The following is a 20434-nucleotide window of genomic DNA, read 5'->3' as shown; positions in this document are numbered from 1 at the left end:
AAGCTATCCACCTCACCCCTCCTCCTCCACGTCCACCACTATGTACAACCATTACTCCAGCTCTTGGGTCTCACACTTCCACATTCTTTGGGAAAGATTTCCACTCTGACTATCACATGCAATCACAAGAGGAGACAGAGCTCATCCAGAGGGCAGGAGAAGTACAGTTAGAATTGTTGTGGAGGCCATGCAAGTTCACTGCAGAAACCCTAAACATCCATCTTGTGAAGAGGTTGCTAACATCATTATAAACAGATACCCTCAAACATTTGCAGATTTTACTGAAAAGGGAGAAAGACTGGGTTGTGGACATTATTCACTACTAAGAAGCATCAAATCTAGAGTTGAACATGTTGTCACGGCTAGCAGGGCAAGCCATGTGAGTTTTAATGGAGGACCCAAGATGCAGGCAGCTTCAGATGCGAATGAGATTTATTAATAAGGATGGACACACAAACCGGAAAGTAGCAGGCACAAAACAAAACCTAAGAGAACCTAAACTGGGAAAACTAACCTGAAACCAGAACAGAGACACAGGGAGACTCGAGGAAGCAACACAGATGAACCAGCAAAAGGCAGGAGAACACACAGGGCTTAAATACTCACAGGAGTGATCATGGGATGGGAGACAGGAGGGGAACACACCTGGGAGAAATCAGGGCTGATGAGACACAGACGTAAAGCTGAGAACACTCACATGAGACAGAGACCTTCAGAATAAAACAGGAAACTCACAGACACAGAACCAGACAATAATGGATTGCATTTTTATAGCGCTTTTCTAGACACTCAAAGCGCTTTACAATTCCATTATTCATTCACTCTCACATTCACACACTGGTGGAGGCAAGCTACAGTTGTAGCCACAGCTGCCCTGGGGCAGACTGACAGAAGCGGGGCTGCCATATCGCGCCATCGGCCCCTCTGGCCAACACCAATAGGCGGTAGGGTGAAGTGTTTTGCCCAAGGACACAATGACCAGGACAGTAAGAGCTGGGGATCAAACCGGCAACCTTCCCCCTGAACCACGGTCGCCCCGCCAAGACACTGAACTTAACAGACAGATTTACGAGCAGACACTGTGATGCCATGGACAGACAGAGGGAACACAGAGAAGTGGGAGCAGGCAGGCACAGAACAGAAATCTAACAAATGGCAAACCTTAACAAAAGACATAACCAGAATAAACAAGAACATATAATGATATAAGGAAACACAAAACACTGACTCGTCAGACTCAGGACCATGACACATGTTAATCGAGATAATGCAACACATAGACTTCGTCAAACAAAGAGAACCAGGAATGAGGAAGACTGCAGTCCCAACAGTAATGCAGCCTCACCTAAAAAAGTTAGATGCCTTGTTGATAGCTACGCTTGTATAAATTGGCAACCAGTTGAACTTCCTGAGGGGGAAACGCCAGCTTCTTTAGAGGAAAAGAAACACATCCTGTTAACAATTTTTAATTCAGAAGGACCTGGAGCTGTGGAGAGATCTGATGTGGATGACTTCATGTGCCTCACATATATTTCTCAGCGGCAGCTTATCAACAGTTGTCCCTCACTTTCAGTAGCTGAAATTCAGGAGCAGTGGCCATTCTTGTTTACTCGGAAAGGTCTTTCGAACTTTTACAAACTCAGAGGCATTGATATCAGTGATTGCTTAAGTCAGGCCCTCATAACCAAAGGCAGAAGGATTATTAACTATTTCTCCAGCTAGAAGCTCAAATGTAACCTTGGTATAAGGACACTCATCCAGCAGATAGAAAGTGAGGGAGTTTTGACCAAAAACAAGGTTGGCACAGCAGCCATACTTCTCATGATGAAGTATTACAAGGAAGATGAAGACTCCCTCTTTGTCTTAGCAGATGTAAGCTTCTTACATACAGCTCTATGTTTAATGCTGTTGGTTGCTGTCCTGTTTTTTTTTTTTTTGTTTGTTTGTTTTTTGTTACATAAAATGTCTTGGTCCTTTTTCTGGCAGGAAACATCTACCAGGATGTCCCTTGAAGCAGAGAGCAACCTGCCAATCACCCCAAGGCTGATTATACTTGGTAAGAAGTCATTTATTAAATAGAGCTGATTAGACCGTATTACAATTTCTGTTTGACACAGGAGCTTTTTGTGGAGACAGGTATCCAGTCTCTGTTTATTAGTTCACATTTCTGTAATTTCCTTTATAAACCAAGGTTGTTGGACATGTGTCTCAGTGAACCCAGCAAAGTAACAATATCAAATTTCACATTACATATTACTGATCAACATGGTAGTCTAGCTACACCAACAGCAGAAATACTGAAGTCAATACTGACTAAAGTTTAACAGCAGCACAAACTATAAACTCCAAAATAACCATACAGTTGATGCAACTCCGGTAATTTAATGTGAAGAAGTGAAGTATTGAAATTATTTTATGTTGCACAATGACAACATGTTGCCCCTATACATACAGGACAAAGTTCAATGACCGCCACCTGCTGGATGGTGAGTGCAGAGGGGCGTGTAATTGTTGAGCTGGACAAAGAGAACACCTTTGCTGATGCGATGTCTTCTTTGGTTCATTCTATGTATTGAACCTGGAATACCAGGAGTCAGCGTGTGCAACATTGGAACTGATTCAGAGGTATGTTTGAACAGTTAGCTAATAGTGATAAAGTATAAGTAACTCATTATTTCACATCACAACTCAATGTTACTGTATGTTACTATTTATTATGGCATGCTTTAAGGTTTTTTGTAAGGATAAATCCTGAAGAGGGAACAAAATGTACCTCCAAGGTCGGCACAAGCAGAAAGACTGGGACCACTGTGAAGAAAAAGGTTGTTCACATTAACCCTCATGTCACAACTTTCCTCCAGCGGCTTATTGAATTTGAGTGGAAAACTTCAAATTAGGTAACTGTTGTTGGAATTTATAGTGAATTTCTTGTATAATTTAAGTGACCAATGTGTTGTTACCTGTGTCTCCACAGATGATCCATGGCCCATGCTTTCTGGACATTTACACAAGACGAACAACAATGAAGACAAGCTCTCTCACCATCTTACAAGAAGCTGTCTCTGTCCAATAGGTTTTTTGAGTGCAACAGTTTTGATTTTTTTTCTTTCTCTTACCCGAAATTATTTCAGCTACTTACTCTTTAATTGTCACATGTATTGGCTCACTCTACACACACCACACACGCTCATCCATGTCCTTGTGGACCCTGCTTTGTGCATTGATTTGGTGGTGTGAGCCAGTATTTTGGACAAAGTGTATGAGGGGGTAGGGACTAATAAGTGTATACTTCTGCCTACTCCTTTTCAAACAAAAGAATGGAATTATATTTTGTAATGATTGTGAATGCACATGTTTGAAATAAAAATGAACTGAACTGAACTGAACTGTATAAAGGCAGAAGTGTGGGGCTTGATATTGTATTCATTACAATTCAGTTTATTTGTATGGTGCCAACAAAATGAATGCCAAGGTACTTCACAGTGTAGGTTTAAGATCCTACAAAATTTAACTAAGAAAACCCAACACTTGAGCATATGTTGTCTGTCATGATATGGATATATGACATAATATCATTATTGTTTGTACAACCATCTAAGAAAATACATGAGTTAAATGGTTTAGTAAAAACAAATGCTTCCTCAATGAAAATATGTTTTCAGTTCTTTTCAGTTTTTGATTTTGGAAATGTGTATTTCTACAGAGGAAAATCAGAACTGAAATAAAAAGTAGTGTAAAGCACATGAATTATTTTGTGTGTGTGTGTGTGTGTGTGTGTGTGTGTGTGTGTGTGTGTGTGTGTGTGTGTGTGTGTGTGTGTGTGTGTGTGTATGTATATATATACATATATGTGTGTGTGTGTGTACTGGAGGGTTATAATCTGGAGGGTTTCAAAGGGTTCAGAAAATATACATATATATATATATATATATATATATATATATATATATATATATATATATATATATATATATATATATATATATATGGAACCCTCAGTCTCTTACAGTATGTTACTGTTTCCTGATATTACGGTAAATTACGACATGTTAAACAGTAAATGACCGCCTGTGGGAACACGGTATCCTTTAAAAGAGATGGATATTTTTGGTACTGATGATGCGTGATAAAGGTAAGGTCTTAATCACAGTATGATGTTACTTTGTTGACGTAATTTACGACAAAAGGCATAACGGTATCTCACTGATGTCACTGTCACCAGTGGGATACCGTAAAAGAGGCTACAGTGTGTTACCATAATTTGTGAAGAGTATTATACCACAACAACAAAAAATGGAATAATCCTACAGAACGGTAAACTACCGTAACACGGCGTCACGGTTTGGCACTGGCAACAGTGACACCAGTATGTTACCATAAAGTGGAGATGAAAAGTCTAACAGTGTGGAAAAATCTTGAGTCTCCCCTCATTTCTTTATATTTTGCTTCCAAGGAGCCAGACTTTCCCGTAATTTTGTAAAGTGCTTTTGTGCATACTTTCTGAAGGTCTTTCAAAGTTTTTCTTTGGACATTGGCTGCTTTTTCACTCATTTTCAGTTCAGTTCTTGTACCTAACCAGATTCAGAGGAAGGAAATTTGATATATATCTGAAGTGTCAGGCCTAAAAAATTTGACTATTTCAGATGAACAGTGTCTAAAATATCATGTCCTTAAGAAATGCCAAAAAATGTATTAAACTAAAATCTGACGGACTGACAAATTTAAAGGAGGTGGTCAGCATTAAGATCTTTGATAAAATTGATGAACGCAGAAAAATACCAGTATCAGGTTTGATCCACCATACAAAACGATGTAATACCAAAACACACAACAGAATACTGTTAGACATGGAGTGGCTTCCCCATAGCCTGCACATCAACAATATTAAAGCAGTGTGGGATCGTCATCCAACGAAGCACTTTGGATGTCCTTCAAGAAGCATGGAGAACTCTTTCTGAAGACTAAAACAAAATACAGAAAGCTGCCTCAGAGAGCTCAGTCTTTGCTGAAGAATGAAGGTAATCATACCAAATACTGACGTTCAAGTTTGTTAGAATTGTGCAGTCTGTTTTTATCTATTTCTATGTATGGCTGCATGTTTCAATAAATAGTCACATATTTGCCTTTAACTTAGCAAAATATAAAGAAATGAGGGCTTACTCAAGACTTTTGCACAATACTGTACAATCAAAGAGCACTCAGGAAGATTTACCTCATGCTGAATAATCAGAGTGTATTTATCTCACAGGAAGGTGAAAGATGCCATCGATGCAAAAGTGATCCTGATTGACGTGTCTCCCCTCTTCAACACTGAAATTGACAACATTCATCTAGAAATCATGAACCTTAAGAAGAAACTCACTAGTGTCCCATCTGATGACATAAATGACCGACAAAAAGGTACAAATATTGCATTTCTTTAAATGTTTTGTTTTTAAAATCACTTCAGTTCTGGTCACATCAGAGGATTTTAAAAATCTTTAGATAAACTACACATGATCTTTTTCTGAGTTTTTGAAGACTCCACAATTAAATTAAAGATCAGGACATGCACGGTCTTAATATGAAGCTAAATACCTAAAAATGTTCACTTATCTCTAACAGAAAGTGAAGAAACATAAATATTCTCAGAAACTGCTTTCATGGTTCAGTTAAAAACAGAGCAGATCTGTTTGTCAAGAAAGAAATTCATCTTTTTAAACATAATGGAGTGAATATAACATGAATCATAAAACATCAGAAAACCTTTGTTTTCATCACAGAGTAGACTTCATGTTTCATGATTTCACTTTCTCTGCTTAGCGCGTGTCTCATCTGAACCTGTTGTAGAGCTGTTGGATGAGATCCAGACGCTTTACAAAGTCTTCATGTTGGAGCATGAGAGAGTGAGAAATGTCAGCAAAGCTGTAGAGGATTCCATGGACACCAGACAGGAAGTCAAATACAAACTGAGCATGTGCAACACAGGAGACCTGGCACTGCTGAAGAAGAAGGTCACAGAGCTGAGTGTGGTTCAGCTCAACCAGAAGGTGAGTATCTCTACCAAAAGATAAAGATATCTTTATCTTTACCAAAGAGGTCACAAGGGTTTGAGTTTTAACCTCTGGTGAGGTCGCTGAGTGGGAGCAGCTCAGCTCCTATAAAACTGGAGGGCATGGTGATCAATAAATTCAATCAATTTTTAGCCAATGATTTACAGTCAGGTCCATAAATATTGGGACATCGACACAATTCTGACATTTTTGGCTCTATCCACCACCACAATGGATTCCAAATGAAACGAACAAGATGTGCTTTAACTGCAGACTGTCAGCTTTTATTTGAGGGTATTTACATCCAAATCAGGTGAACGGTGTAGGAATTACAACAGTTTGCAAATGTGCCTCCCACTTCTTAAGGGGCCAAACTCAGCAGACATGTTTAGTTTACCGCACTCTCCGTTAGAAAAACCGAACACTAAGACAAAATGTCAAGCGTCTCCTTGCCTTGAGCAAACCGCACCTGTTTTAGCCAGTACCATCAGGTCAAACAGGTACACCTGAAAACCACTGGCACATTTTCTACAAAGAACAAACCTATGAATTTGGTTTGGCCCAATGACGTTAGGCATGACATCACCAACACCAAACCTACCTTTCATTAAATCAAGATAAGATGATGTAAACATGCAAATTGTTCTTTGATGGAAAATGTCCTATCTAGAACAACCAGATGCAGTTTGTCAAAAAACAAACAAACAAACAAACAAAAAACCCTATAATGTAAACATTGAACTGTAAGGTCATCTGACTAATATATCACGTGAGTAGCTGCAGGATTAAATGAATAGCTGATTGTCCTGGTGTCTCAGTGCTGCTGTGCAAATCATTGATTGCATGTGATCAAATCAACACTAACCGCTGGGTAAATGTGAATGCCATTTAAGCAGTTTGTTGTGGTGTGGTAAAGGTCTGTGGAGATCCAGGTTTGGAGGACTGTTCAGGGTGTACTGGAGCTCTTTGTGGGCGTGATCTGGGGAACAGGAAGTGCGGAGGTCCAAATTGTAAAGGAGCTGTTCCTGTCAGTGAGGATGCTTCAGAGACTGCAGAGAAGCTGAAAGACCAGCTCGTGAATTTGCCTTCCAGACTGCAGGACACCAGGAACAAGGTAGGTCTAGACTGGAAACACTGGTGAATGCTCGGGGAACCTCTATGGGAGTGGGGTGAGGTTTAAACACAGGTTAAACCTGCAGACCTCTAACCAAGCACCACATTGGTGTGGAAGTGTGTTGGTGATGTTTTGTGGTTTCATTTGACGAGACAGTATCAGTGAGTTTTGCATCTACATTTCTTTGACATTTGTGTGTGATCGACAGAACACTAGAGCTCTTCCTGTTTCACTTTTTTGGATGAACAAACAGAAATGTTTGTTTCAATTTGATGACTCAAATCACATTTTCTTTCCTTCCTCACACAGATGTTTTTAATATGGCAGATGCTAGTGTTGTAGCATTATAAACTTACATGTAGACCAATTACCATAATGTCATATTTCGCATCCCTCTCCACAAACTAAATCTTTTAAATGGTGATTTATTTTGTCAGATCAATAATGCCAATCAGACGACTCAGGATGCCAAAAACCGGGCCAGAGATCTGCAAGACCGGATCAGCAACAATACAAACTCGTGTGAGAGAGAGAAAAGCAAACCCAGAGAGCTTATTCAGCAAGTCAAAGACTACCTGATGGGTCAGTGCTCACTCCACATTCATTAACTTATTGTTGTTGAGCAGTCATGTACAGTGTGTTGTTTCTCAGCCTGCAAAGATCATCAGATCATCTCACTTTGATCAGTGAGACATGGACACAAAAATGAAATCAACAGATTTAAGAGACAGTCATTCAGATCATTTATAAGCACACATAAAATGACAAATGTGTATGGAGGACCACAAGAGCCACGCGCATCAAAATAAAAATTTCTGTGCTTTAATAATGAATTGTAGAATAAATTCTGCAATTGTAAATTCATTTTTGAATTCCAATTTAATAAACTGCATTTCAAAATCCTTTTTCCAATTGCATTTCAAAATCCTTTTTCCAATTGCACTGTAATAAACTGCATTTTAAAATCCTTTTTTCAGTTGCACTTTAATAAACTGCAGTTCAAAATCCTTTTTCCACTTGCAATTTAATAAACTGCAGTTCAAAATCCTTTTCCACTTGCAATTTAATAAACTGCAGTTCAAAATCCTTTTCCACTTGCAATTTAATAAACTGCAGTTCAAAATCCTTTTTCCACCTGCAATTTAATAAACTGCAGTTCAAAATCCTTTTTCCACTTGCAATTTAATAAACTGCAGTTCAAAATCCATTTCCCTTTCCTGTTCGCTCCGGGATTAGCTGCTGGATTAGCTCCTGGATTAACTGCTGGATTAGCTCTTCGATTAACAACTTGCTGGAGGCTATTCAAATTAGCCACACCGTGGGATGTAAGGAGCTCTCTGATTGGTTGGTCAGACACAGGCTGTCTGCCAGCCTGGATTTTTCTAGCTCATAGCCGCCCTGCTACTGGCGTGTGTGCTTGTACAAAGGCCGTTCAGCGTCGGGATTTACACTCGGCTCGACACGGATATGTGAAGAATGAAGGGACCCTGCAGCGAAACGGAGAGCCAACCTCTGACTGAGTGCCTGTCTACACAGTCTGACCACCTGTTGAAGGTAAGGTGCTAACGTGGCTAACGCTAGCATCACCGCACGTAGCCCCGTTATTTTAAGGTCATCTTAGCTAATGAAAGTTTTACGTCGCAGCTGTACGAGCTCGCTACGTGTTTTGTAAGCTGCTGTGCTCTTCACAAATAAAGCTGGAAGCAGCTCAGACTGTTAGAACCAGCACTGAGACCTGTTACATTTATACAGTGTTAGAGCAATGGCTGCAACCTACAGCCTTTAAACTAGCGATTACAATGCTGACAGTAAACTCGTCAGTCCAGATGTTACCACATTACTCTATGGTACTTACAGTTAAAACAACTGAGACAGGCTGATTAAAATAACAGCTGTCAGTTCTCTCATTCCTTATATCAAGACTGGAGCTCACACTACTGATTTCAGTTCATTTAATATGTGAGTGCACAGATTCATTCTCAACTGGACATAAATGATGATCAAAGGTTGTATATATGATGAATTCATCAAATCCCAGCCTCTAACACAGTGCGCTGAATCTTAGCTTTGAATGTCCAGTATATTCTAATCAGTGCAATGTAAGCATTCACTGAACCTATAGTATCTACACCTGTGTGGCAAATGTGTGGTAAAGATACAGATAATGAAATTTAATTATTAATACAATATACATCATGAAAAATGAAAGCTGAAATTGATTCAGTTTAGTACTTTTCTCTGTATGCTCTGTGATTATAAAGGCCTTAAATTCTGTAATATATACTGTAAATGATTTTCACAGAGGTCTTAAAGTACTTAAATCACTGCTGATAGTCTGGTTGTTTATATTTTCACATGTTTTTGTGTCTGTAGGGCTGTTTGATGACGATTTGGACTCATCTGGGAGATGAGGACACACCCACATCTGTTCCATACTGCAGCCATTGATGGTGTTACAGCTCTGAGTCAGCTTTGGGCCATCAGACGCACACACTGGAAAACCAGCACCTGGACTTCATGCAGGAGAGCGGCCTCAGTGATGGACTCTGCATCCTCTACTTTACCTCTAATCTCTTTCTTCTTTAACACACAATTAAAATCACTCCAAAAGAGTGTAAACTTACTGAGGAAGTCTCTAACTTGTACACATTTGTACTTTTACTTGTTTTATGAGTTATTTTTAAGAAGAGTAAAGTTATTCACATAAAGTTGTTATTCTTCTGTATTTATTCTTTTGTATCATGTACCACAGTCATACTGAACTTTACAGACCTGGTGAATTGGAGAAAACAAAGATCACACACACACACACACACACACACACATATATCATTCAGCTTCAGCAGTATTTCTATTCATCTTACGAATTCCAGTCTAATGTCAATTCACTGAGTTCAGTTTTGGTCTTAAAGTCCAGAGAATACCACCTGGTTCAACAATCTTTTTATCTGATTATTGGCAAATGCTCAATTTCAGCCTCAGGCAAAATTGAGCCCAAAGAAACAACAACAAAGTTTAGTTCCTCTGGATTTTCCATGGAAAATTGTTTTATCACTCATCCAGGTGACTTCTCCAGTGTCACGGATGAGTGATGAATGTATCTCCCACTGGAAACCATTGTGTCCAGTTAAAGTCAGTCGACTTTTTTTAAGGAGAGTTGTTAGATGCTGTGCTCATAAGGACAATGGGTTTTAACTTGCAGCACAACACAAAGCTGCCATATTGGATCAACGATCAAAACACTTAATTGAGCAGAATTAAGGCAAAATGTAATATCCTCATATGACACATCACACATGACCCAGCATTGTTCTAAGAATGCAAACTTTCTTATTGGAAGTTTCCACAGCTGCCAGAAAGGGACAGATTTCTGGCTGGTCTTAATGAGTGGTCGTTGCTCTCTCGTTTTCTCTGGAATTGCGGCACAGAGGATGTAACACCCATGATAAGCACTGAGGTTTGTGTCCTTGTCAGAAATCAGCAATACTCAGCTTCCCGGTAAGGAAAAGTGGAACCAGAAGATATTCAAATGCATCTCTCCACAGCTGCTGATGAATTCTACAAAAAACAAAGTTTGTTAAAAACATTTGCAGGTGAATCACCACTGATTTATCAGTGACATCCATTTACTCAAAAATTACTGACAAGTGGATAACAAGGAGATATATATACATATACATATCTATATAATTTCAAAAATGTCCTGTACAAAATGGAACTGTATATGACAAATGTGGTGTGGTGCTTGTGGAATTTTTAACAAGGACCCTACAAAACTTTACAGTACTCATGCTGCCAAACTTTTGACAGCTAGGTGTGCAGTAGGGCTGGGTATCGTCACTGATTTCTAGAATCGATTCATTTCCCATTCACAAGGTCCCGAATCGATTCGATCCACGATTCGATTCAATTCGATTCGATTAAATTCGATTTGAATCTGGGAAATTTTGACAGTCAGAAATATTATAATTCAGATCAGTACATTGACATATTTTTGTATCTATAAAAAGGAAGCTGACACACGCAAGACTTTATCAAAGGTGTGAGCGTCACAGCAGATGCCTTTGTGTCAAAGTAGCTGAAGATAAAACACAGAAAAACATGAAGGTGGTTTTCCTGGCCTGGGATTTTATAAAATATGTATCTGCAGTACATCAAAAACGAAAGAAAACCATTAATCAACATATGAGCGTTACCTCTGGCGTTACAGCGGTTTTATTAGAGACACGGCTAAGCGTTTTGCATAATTTTAAAAGTTTAAATTTGTTCAGTATTGAACGGCAGAAATTAGGTTTTCTTTTCGGAAGTATGTAAAACCGGAAAAAAAAAAAAAAAAAAACAGCGGCCGACAGCGCTGTAAACAACGGTAGAGTTGTGCGTAACAAGCAGGCGAATAATGCAGAAAACAGTACAGAGAGAGAGAGAGAGCTGTGCATGAAGTGTGATTTTATCGTGGGTGAAGCAAAATAGTAAAAGTCAGAGGAAATTCATGACGATGTTTACGTGAAGCGTAGTTTGGATCTTCTTTGCTGCTGGTTCAGTCAATATTGTTTGAGAGAGATAAAACTAACAGCTTTAGAATCAGCGCAAAAGGCGTGAACACAAAGCGCGGACCATGAAACATCAGAATCAGCGAGCTGTCGGCTTTCAGCACCGACCGTGTCCGTGCAGTTGTTGTGCCAGAAAGTGATTGCCGTCCGCGGGAGCAGCGTGCAGGCTTAAAGCTGCAGCGCCCGTCGGGTGAGAAAGCGACATCTCACTGATTCTGATCCGCGGGTCCGCGCTGTGTGTTTACGTCCTTGTGCAGAATCCGTGTACCTGCTCTCATTTACTGTCTTAGCTGTTTGGTGGTTGTTGAAATTTTGTGAGGTTTCACCTGAGATTCTGGCGTTTCGGGCAAAATAAATTTATATTAAAAAATCGATTCAGGATTTTAATGAATCGATTTCACGTTATCCAAGCCAGAATCGATTTCAATCGATGAATCAATTATTAAAACCCACCCCTAGTGTGCAGTTCCTGCTTTAAATGCATTCAAAATCTAAGTGATAAGAGGCCAGAAATGTTTGAACTCGCTTATGAACCTACATCACTTAGGCCGTCTCTCCTGCATGAAGTCCAGGTGCTGGTTTTCCAGTGTGTGCGTCTGATGGCCCAAAGCTGACTCAGAGCTGTAACACCATCAATGGCTGCAGTATGGAACAGATGTGGGTGTGTCCTCATCTCCCAGATGAGTCCAAATCGTCATCAAACAGCCCTACAGACACAAAAACATGTGAAAATATAAACAACCAGACTATCAGCAGTGATTTAAGTACTTTAAGACCTCTGTGAAAATCATTTACAGTATATATCACAGAATTTAAGGCCTTTATAATCACAGAGCATACAGAGAAAAGTACTAAACTGAATCAATTTCAGCTTTCATTTTTCATGATGTATATTGTATTAATAATTAAATTTCATTATCTGTATCTTTACCACACATTTGCCACACAGGTGTAGATACTATAGGTTCAGTGAATGCTTACATTGCACTGATTAGAATATACTGGACATTCAAAGCTAAGATTCAGCGCACTGTGTTAGAGGCTGGGATTTGATGAATTCATCATATATACAACCTTTGATCATCATTTATGTCCAGTTGAGAATGAATCTGTGCACTCACATATTAAATGAACTGAAATCAGTAGTGTGAGCTCCAGTCTTGATATAAGGAATGAGAGAACTGACAGCTGTTATTTTAATCAGCCTGTCTCAGTTGTTTTAACTGTAAGTACCATAGAGTAATGTGGTAACATCTGGACTGACGAGTTTACTGTCAGCATTGTAATCGCTAGTTTAAAGGCTGTAGGTTGCAGCCATTGCTCTAACACTGTATAAATGTAACAGGTCTCAGTGCTGGTTCTAACAGTCTGAGCTGCTTCCAGCTTTATTTGTGAAGAGCACAGCAGCTTACAAAACACGTAGCGAGCTCGTACAGCTGCGACGTAAAACTTTCATTAGCTAAGATGACCTTAAAATAGCGGGCTACGTGCGGTGATGCTAGCGTTAGCCACGTTAGCACCTTACCTTCAACAGGTGGTCAGACTGTGTAGACAGGCACTCAGTCAGAGGTTGGCTCTCCGTTTCGCTGCAGGGTCCCTTCATTCTTCACATATCCGTGTCAAGCCGAGTGTAAATCCCGACGCTGAACGGCCTTTGTACAAGCACACACGCTTCGTAGCAGGGCGAAGCTATGAGCTAGAAAAATCCAGGCTGGCAGACAGCCTGTGTCTGACCAACCAATCAGAGAGCTCCTTACATCCCACGGTGTGGCTAATTTGAATAGCCTCCAGCAAGTTGTTAATCGAAGAGCTAATCCAGCAGTTAATCCAGGAGCTAATCCAGCAGCTAATCCTGGAGCGAACAGGAAAGGGAAATGGATTTTGAACTGCAGTTTATTAAATTGCAAGTGGAAAAAGGATTTTGAACTGCAGTTTATTAAATTGCAGGTGGAAAAAGGATTTTGAACTGCAGTTTATTAAATTGCAAGTGGAAAAAGGATTTTGAACTGCAGTTTATTAAATTGCAGGTGGAAAAAGGATTTTGAACTGCAGTTTATTAAATTGCAAGTGGAAAAAGGATTTTGAACTGCAGTTTATTAAATTGCAAGTGGAAAAAGGATTTTGAACTGCAGTTTATTAAATTGCAAGTGGAAAAAGGATTTTGAACTGCAGTTTATTAAAGTGCAACTGAAAAAAGGATTTTAAAATGCAGTTTATTAAAGTGCAATTGGAAAAAGGATTTTGAAATGCAATTGGAAAAATGATTTTGAAATGCAGTTTATTAAATTGGAATTCAAAAATGAATTTACAATTGCAGAATTTATTCTATAATTCATTATTAAAGCACAGAAATTTTTATTTCGATGCGCGTGGCTCTTGTGGTCCTCTATAAATGTGGAGGTCCTGTAGAGTTAGAATAGAATAGAATAGAATAGAATAGCCCTTTATTGTTATTGTACTTGTACAATAAAATTGTGGGTGCTGCACACCAACTGTGCCAGAATAAAATATAAATAGTAGACAAATAGAACTAAATGATAAGTCTCAGTGTAGGTCCTCAGTCAGGTCACGGAAGTCTAAGGAGTTTGGAAAGAAAGCGACGGGACATCTTTAAGTTTGTGAACATGTTTCATCCAAGAGGCTTCACCAGTTCTAAAATTAATTGATGGATCATCCAGTGTATTTAAACTGTAGTAGGGAGTTGTTCTTTAAAAGGGTAATGGGTAGATTCAGGGTCACCTGATCCAGCCCTAACTATATGCTTTAGCAAAAAGGAAAGTTTGAATCTTAAAAGTAGAGATAATGTCTGTCTCCTGAATCCAAACTGGAAGCTGGTTCCACAGAAGAGGGGCCTGAAAACTGAAGGCTCTGCCTCCCATTCTACTTTTAAATACTCTAGGAACAACAAGTAAGCCTGCAGTGTGAGAGCGAAGTGCTCTAATAGGGTGATATGGTACTACAGGGTCATTAAGATAAGATGGGGCCTGATTATTTAAGACCTTGTATGTGAGGAGCAGGATTTTGAATTCAATTCTGGATTTAACAGGAAGCCAACGAAGGGAAGCCAATACAGGAGAAATCTGCTCTCTCTTTCTAGTCCCTGTCAGGACTCTTGCTGCAGCATTTTGGATTAATTGAAGGATTTTCAGGGAGTTTTTAGGACTTCCTGATAATAATGAATTACAGTAGTCCAGCCTGGAAGTAATAAATGCATGAACTAGTTTTTCAGCATCACTCTGAGACAGGATATTTCTAATTTTAGAGATGTTGTGCAAAGATTAGATATATTTTTTGATGCATTCTCAATAATCCAGGTTAGTAAATCTCCAAAAGTTGATTCTGTTCATCTGGACGTAGCGTTTTCAGTGGGAGAAACGTTTCGTCACTCATCCAAGTGACTTCTTCAGTCTCAGCTGACTGCAGGTTTCCCCAATCTTATAAACAGTACATTTGCATAATGACTGAAACCAGCCCACTGAAGGAACAATGGGCTGGGAGGTCAGTTCCTTCATCATGATTATGCAAATTCTCATGACCATTGATCAACAATCACAATCACAGCATTGTAAGATGGTGACAGATGTACCCTTAGGCCCCCTCTTCGATTCAGAGATGGTCTTTCCCTTTTCACTTAAATGGCCTCCTTGACTCCGCGCTCAAACCAGCGTTCCTCCCTGTCCAGGATGTGTACATCCTCATCATTGAAAGAGTGTCCACTGGCCTGTAGGTGTAAATACAGATAAGAGAAGAGAAGAGAAGAGAAGAGAAGAGAAGAGAAGACTTTATTAATCCCTCGGGTGGGTTCCTCTGGGAAATTCAGTTTCCAATAGCACAGCACCGACAGAAGTTACAGAACGTGAGCAGAATACTATATATACACATATATATAAATACAGAGACATATATAAATAAATTATACGAAAGGGATAAATAGAATAAATATGAATAAGAATACAAGGGAATTGCACATTTCAAGTATTGAAGTCTATTGCACCAGTGACTATGACTACAAAAAGTATTGCACAAAAAGTATTGCACAGTGAAGTGAAGAGGCACTACAGCTTAGTTGTCCCCCCCTCCTTTGTCCTCCTGTTTCCCCTCCCTCTCCCCTCCAGAGAAGAGTTAAACAGTCTGATGGCGTGTGGGACAAAGGAGTTTTTGAGTCTGTTGGTTCTTGTCTTTGGGAGAAGCAACCTGTCACTGAACAGACTCCTCTGGTTGTTTATGGCTGTGTGCAGAGGATGCCCAGCACTGTCCATAATGTCCAGCAATGTTTTTAGTGTCCTTTTCTCTGCCACTGACACCAGAGTGTCCAGCTTCATGCCGACCACAGAGCCAGCCTTCCTGATCAGTTTTTCCAGCCTGGATGAGTCCTTCTTTGCTGTGCTGCTCCCCCAGCACACCACAGCATAGAAAAGTACTCCAGCAACCACTGACTGGTAAAACATCCTCAGGAGCTTCCTGCAGATGTTAAAAGACCTCAGCCTCCTGAGGAAGTACAGTCGGCTTTGGGCTTTTTTATACAGGTTGTTAAGGTTCTGATATTGAGGTGGAATCCAAAATAACCACTGACCCGGCCTGGTGCAATTAGACGACATTTTAATGAATTACACATGTGGAGTCCAACACTGTGCAGATTCAGCGTTGAACTATCTTACAATAGTCAGAACAAAGACTTTATAGGGTTGGGGGTGATAGTGCTCCCCCCCCCCTTCTGTTGCCAAGCAGACTCAATACAGCATATGTCACTCCAAAACCACAAATGTTCTGTTGACTTTGAACACAGTTTAAAAAGAACATTGTCTTCGGCTCGAACCCAGGTGCTTCCTGTCACCATCCTGCCCAGGCTTATCTTCTGGAACATCAGGTCCACGTTCTGCACAAACTGTCACTCATGCAGGCACAACTTTGCAGTCGCAAGCAAAACATAATTAAACTCTTACCTATATAAATGAGTCTATCTAATATGTGTGTGTGTGGGTGTGTGTGCTGTCCTTTATTTCACCCTTCACTTCATAACCTTTCCACCAGACAGAAGGCCAGCCCGTACACAACTGAACCTATGTGTGTGTATGTGTGTAATAATCTTGACTGACATATAAAATATATAAAACAAATGTTTCCATCTAATACAGCTACTTAAAGCATAATCAAAGCTTAATCAGAAATGTAAATGCATCAAAGATGATAATGGCATCATCCAAACTGCTCCTCAGAATTATTTGCACTGAGACTCTGCTTTCGGTTTCACTTCTGCAGAAGCAGGCAACTTCAAAAACATGTAACTTCCTGTCTTTACACAGAGTATATTTCCTGTCCCTGCAGTCTACACAGAAACATTTAAGATTATAGGAGCATTGAAAAACATTTAAAATTATAGATTCAACTCAACAGTTTAAAGTGGTTCTTCTTGGACCTGTAATAAAAGCTTAATTGGGTGCCAATATGTTTAAACATCTAAATGCACTATCAATATTAATAATTAATGGAATAATAATAATGATCATAAAAAATAGCAGCAAATAATAGCAGCATAACACGTTACTCCCACCTGACAAGGTGCTCTGTGTACACTGCAGAGTCCTGGCCTGATGAGGTAGCTCTTCTGTGTTGTGCCATCCTCCTGTCCAGAGGTTGTTTGGTTTCCCCAATGTATAAATCCTGCCAGTCCTCCTGGCACTTAACAGCGTACACATGTTACTCTGTTTGTGTTGGGGGACCCGATCCTTGGGGTGGACCAATTTTTGGTACAGTGTGTTTTGGGGTTTAAAAGCCACAGAGACGCGGTGTTTAGAAAAAATGCATCTCAACTGTTCCGATATTCCTGACACATACGGGATCACTACAGGTTTTTGCTTAGGCAGCGGTTGTCCTTCTCTCCTGGATCGGCTGGAGCTCTCTTTAGGCGCCTTCCCAGCAGCTTCCCAGCGGCCAGGGAAGCAGAAGAACATCACATCAAGAAGGCCCTGAGTAAATGTGGTTATCCCAGTTGGACATTTGTCAAAGCTGGGAAGGAGTCTAAAGAAAGTTCCAGCCGATCCAGGAGAGAAGGACAACCGCTGCCTAAGCAAAAACCTGTAGTGATCCCGTATGTGTCAGGAATATCGGAACAGTTGACTGAAGAAGTCACTTGGATGAGTGACGAAACGTTTCTCCCACTGAGAACATTACATCCAGATAAACAGAATCAACTTTTGGAGATTAGATATATTACATAGTGTGGGAAAAAAACAAACTATTTCTCCAGGCTAAATGATGATCTTCTAAATTAGTAAGATGCCATTTCCTCTCCAGCTTACAAGTTATCTGCTTTAAGCTGTGTGTTTAATAGTTATACCAGGGAGTCAAGTACTTCAGATTTGAGGGTCTCTGTTTCAACAGCTACAGCATCCAGTTGTACATACTAAAGATGTAAAATTATTTGAGACATTTTAATATCTACATGAATGTTAAAGCAGTTGTAGACACTATATTGTTCTTTCATTGTGAATTTTTAAGCTTGGTGTTTTTTTGCTGATTTTTGGTTTGTGCATTTCTTCAATCCAAATTCACAGGCAGTGTTAAATCTGTGGCAGTTATAAAGAACAGGGCTCAATGGTTCAAATTAGCCTTTATACATGTAGTGCAGAGGTTCCCAAAGTGTAGGGCCCGCCCCCTAGGGGGGGCGCAGAGCCATTGCAGGGGGGGCGCGGTATGAAAAAAAAAAAAAAAAAAAGAGCACTTGGACACTGTGGACAGGTTTTTGACGGGGCTCCCACATAAACGCAAAGCAGGAGATGAAGCATCGCTTCATCAATATGTTTCCAAACCAACTTCCTTCCAAGCCAAAGACTAGAAAATATGGTGAAGCATATCTTCCCTTTGGCTTCACCTGCACAAGTGCCAAGGTAGGTCTCCCCTGCAAAATTAGTTTCCCTGCGTCGGGAGCAGCGCTGGGCTCTCCAAATCACGGACAAACAGTATCCCACATTCTTGATTTTTAGTTCACAAACACTTCTTGTAATAACTACTCCTGACATTTTGGACATGTTAGCTCTTTATGCAGTAAAGTTACAGTGGGATACAAATAATATCAGGTTGATCCTGCCGTAATTTGTTCCCCCGGTTCAAATCACGGACAAACAGTATCCCACAGCTGTTTATGTGTTTAAACCCATTTTGCACAGAGAGGCATTTTTTGAAAAATGTATTGACAGCAATGTTGAATATTATTACACAGGAAAAAAAACAACTACATGTAAAATAATTACACCGTGACGCCTCTGCCTTTCTAAATGCAGGGACAGTAACTGCATGTGTATATGTAAGCGTGTAAAACCTGCAGATAGTCAGATTAACAGTAACAGTATTTTGTCTCTATCTGCCATTCTGCAATTCATCTCATGTAAACAATAACGTGGCGCACAGCGTGACGTGAAAAGAGGCACATACCTTTGACGTTGCGTGACGAACTCTGTAATCCTCGTCCACACGTAAACGCAAAAAAGGAGTTTTAAATAATCTCCGTTTTCGGTGAATCGCAGCGCTGTTTACGTGTTGACGAAAAGCCCAAACGCATAGAAACAGCTGGGTTTTCAAAAATACCCGTGTAGGTGTGGACGCAGTGTAAAAGAGTTAGTAGTATATTTTATTACTACCTGTAATTTATTGCCGTTTACTTGTATTTGCTTAATCATTTACTAAATGTTTGAGGTGTGAAATAAACCGCAATGGAGCAAAATATGGGTGTGTGTGTTTGGAGGATGTGTTTGTGTTTGTGTGTGTGTGGGGGGGGGGGGGGGGACATTTTCTTGTAAAACAAAGGGGGGTCTGGCAAAAAAAAGTTTGGGAACCACTGATGTCATGTCCATATTGAACCACGAGCCACCAGATGGCAACAAAGTACAGAGAGAGAGAGAGAGCATGGGTTTACAGAGTATGTTGGTGCTGTTGTGATGCTGTTCTATGTGAGTATGTGTTGTTTCTCTGCAGGAAACCTTTTCATTGCTCTTCACATTTCCTCCCTGACAGATGACATGGTTCCTCCAGAGGACACTGAGAAAATGGCACAAGCTGTTTTGAGAATCCAGCTCCCACAGTCACCTGCTAACATCCAGTCCATAATCAGTAACGTCGGTAATTTGTTGAAAAATGCCACCAGACTCCTGGAGGACTTAAACAACCTGGACAAGAAAGTCAAGGCAGCCAGAGACCTGCAGCAGGAAGCTCGGGACCTCAAGTCAGTGCTGAGAACATAAAAATGACGTAAAATTTTAATTCAAACCAAAAACTAGAAACTAGAAAATAAATGACATACAACCTTTAGCCTAAAACAGGGGTGGGGGTGCTTCAGGCCTCAAGGGCCGGTGTCCTGCAGGTTTTAGATATGTCAGCTGATTTAAGTGGCTAAATGACCTCCTCAACATGTCTTGAAGTTCTCCAGAGGCCTCGTAATGAACCAATCATGTGATTCAGGTGTGCTGACCCTGGGTGATAGCTAAAACCTCCAGGACACCGGCCCTTGAGGCCTGGAGTTGCCCACCCCTACCCTAAAATCACCATCAGCTGCAGTTCCTCTAACATCCAGCAGAGGCTCCAGCAGTGAGTCATCCCCATGTTAAGACTTTACCACAGAAACCTCCATGTTTATTCTTTTGATTTTAGATCATTTGCTCTCTCTCATCTGTGTTTCCCCCATTTTTGTCACCAATGAAAGAATCTATAACATTTCAATATGGAAATGGTAAGGACACAACTTC

General features: G+C 40.1%; 1 protein-coding gene and 1 long non-coding RNA gene across 2 annotated transcripts in view; both read left to right on the top strand.

The window, feature by feature from the left end:
* lamb4 (laminin, beta 4) overlaps positions 1-20434 on the top strand; it is a 74007-nt gene that overhangs the window by 49433 nt on the left and 4140 nt on the right. Inside the window, exons 27-31 of the mRNA XM_039614183.1 lie at positions 5249-5400; positions 5830-6029; positions 6949-7146; positions 7584-7728; positions 19707-19914. Coding sequence (XP_039470117.1) covers positions 5249-5400; positions 5830-6029; positions 6949-7146; positions 7584-7728; positions 19707-19914 — 903 coding nt within the window. The remainder of the gene's footprint in view (positions 1-5248; positions 5401-5829; positions 6030-6948; positions 7147-7583; positions 7729-19706; positions 19915-20434) is intronic.
* Positions 1076-3704, top strand: LOC116320225. The gene is made up of 5 exons (XR_005613556.1): positions 1076-1872; positions 1987-2056; positions 2455-2625; positions 2732-2897; positions 2975-3704. It is a non-coding gene; the product is annotated as an uncharacterized LOC116320225 (long non-coding RNA).

The sequence above is a fragment of the Oreochromis aureus genome, linkage group 7 (assembly GCF_013358895.1).
Source record: "Oreochromis aureus strain Israel breed Guangdong linkage group 7, ZZ_aureus, whole genome shotgun sequence".
Classification (NCBI taxonomy): Eukaryota; Metazoa; Chordata; class Actinopteri; order Cichliformes; family Cichlidae; genus Oreochromis; species Oreochromis aureus.
The sequence above is the reverse complement of the archived record's forward strand: the minus strand, read 5'-3'. Positions and strand labels throughout refer to the sequence as shown.